The sequence below is a fragment of the Calidris pugnax genome, unplaced genomic scaffold (genome assembly GCF_001431845.1).
Source record: "Calidris pugnax isolate Ruff unplaced genomic scaffold, ASM143184v1 scaffold27, whole genome shotgun sequence".
Lineage (NCBI taxonomy): Eukaryota > Metazoa > Chordata > Aves > Charadriiformes > Scolopacidae > Calidris > Calidris pugnax.
The window spans coordinates 8,952,896-8,954,019 of record NW_015090893.1 but is presented as its reverse complement, the minus strand read 5'-3'; the positions used below and the strand labels follow the sequence as shown (position 1 = coordinate 8,954,019).

The following is a 1,124-nucleotide window of genomic DNA, read 5'->3' as shown; positions in this document are numbered from 1 at the left end:
CAAAAACACCCCCACCCCCTGCCCTCCCTGGTGCCAGAGGGGCACCCGCAGCAAGGTCCGGGGGTCCCTCGGGGCCGCCGTTAGACAGCGGTAGTCCTGCCGAAGAGGGGCATGGAGACCGGGAGGTGCCAGGGTCCCGGCTCGTAGGTGTCCCTGCTGCTGAGCTCCGAGTCCGTCCAGCTGGGAAACATGCGGGGGGAGCACTCTGCCTGCAGGTAGAGGTCCGGGCAGGCAGGGCCTGGGCTGGCCGAGCGGGGCAGGTGCAGCGCCGAGCCGTAGCCGGCGTCCAGGAAAAGGGGTTTGTAGCTGGGGGGCTGCTCCTGCTTCTCCAGCCGCTCGTGGCTCAGGAAGGGGGCGTTGATTTTGCGGTAGAGCCCCCGCGTGTCCATCAGCACCTCGCTGTACGGCGGGGGGGGCTCCGCCATCAGTAGTGCTTCCTCGTAACACGGCGGCTTCGACAGGTCTGACTCTGCAAGGCAAAGACCCCCCCGGACCCCTGCTGCCATCAGTGCCGCACCCTGGCTCTCCTGCCATGTACCTCCACCAAAAAGGGGGAGGCGCGCGCTCCGGGGCTGCCGAGAGCCCCTTCCTTGCTCCTTACCGTGCCGGCAGCTCCAGGGTCGGGGGGGTGGGATGTGGTGGTGGGGGTGATGATGGTGGGGCTCGAGGCGGAGGCGGTGGGGAATGGCGATGCCGGGGGGGCTGCCCCCATAACCTTCATAGTGCAGCGGCTCCAGCTCCAGCGCGCGCAGGCTCTGCTCCCGCAACCGCTCCTCCTGCTGCCGCTTCACCCGCCGCCGCAGGTAGCTGCAGAAGCAGCACAGCAGCACGATGAGCCCCCAGATGAGCCAGAAGCCCGCGAAGCAGGTGAGGAAGGTGTAGGTGCCCTGGGACATCACCATCTTGGCTGCCTCTCCTTGCCCTTGGGGTGGGGGGACGGGATGCTCAGGGCGGCGGCAGGGCCAGGACAGGACCCGATGCTGTCAGGGCTACCGAGGGCATTTCCCTGGGCCGTGCCCGGCGGCGTCTCCTCCGGCCCGCGGGTGCCCGCCGTCAGGGGTCCGTCCTCGCCATGGAGCCGGGGAGGGGGCTGGAGCGGGTGGGTCAGGCCTGGGTGCGCTGGG

At 69.7% G+C, this 1,124-nt stretch overlaps 1 protein-coding gene across 2 annotated transcripts; it reads right to left on the bottom strand.

Moving 5' to 3' along the window:
* Nucleotides 1-23: 23 nt before the first annotated feature.
* On the bottom strand, nt 24-1,118 carry PRR7 (proline rich 7 (synaptic)). 2 transcript variants are annotated; one of them, XM_014947831.1, is made up of 2 exons: nt 602-1,118; nt 24-496 (listed from the first exon to the last, which is right to left on the bottom strand). In XM_014947831.1, the coding sequence occupies exons 1-2, from the start codon at nt 900-902 to the stop codon at nt 81-83; spliced, it is 717 nt and encodes a 238-aa protein (XP_014803317.1). In that variant the 5' UTR covers nt 903-1,118; the 3' UTR covers nt 24-80. The 2 variants fall into 2 exon arrangements, with proteins under 2 accessions (XP_014803317.1, XP_014803318.1); XM_014947832.1 differs by having other exon boundaries at nt 24-469.
* Nucleotides 1,119-1,124: the final 6 nt, after the last annotated feature.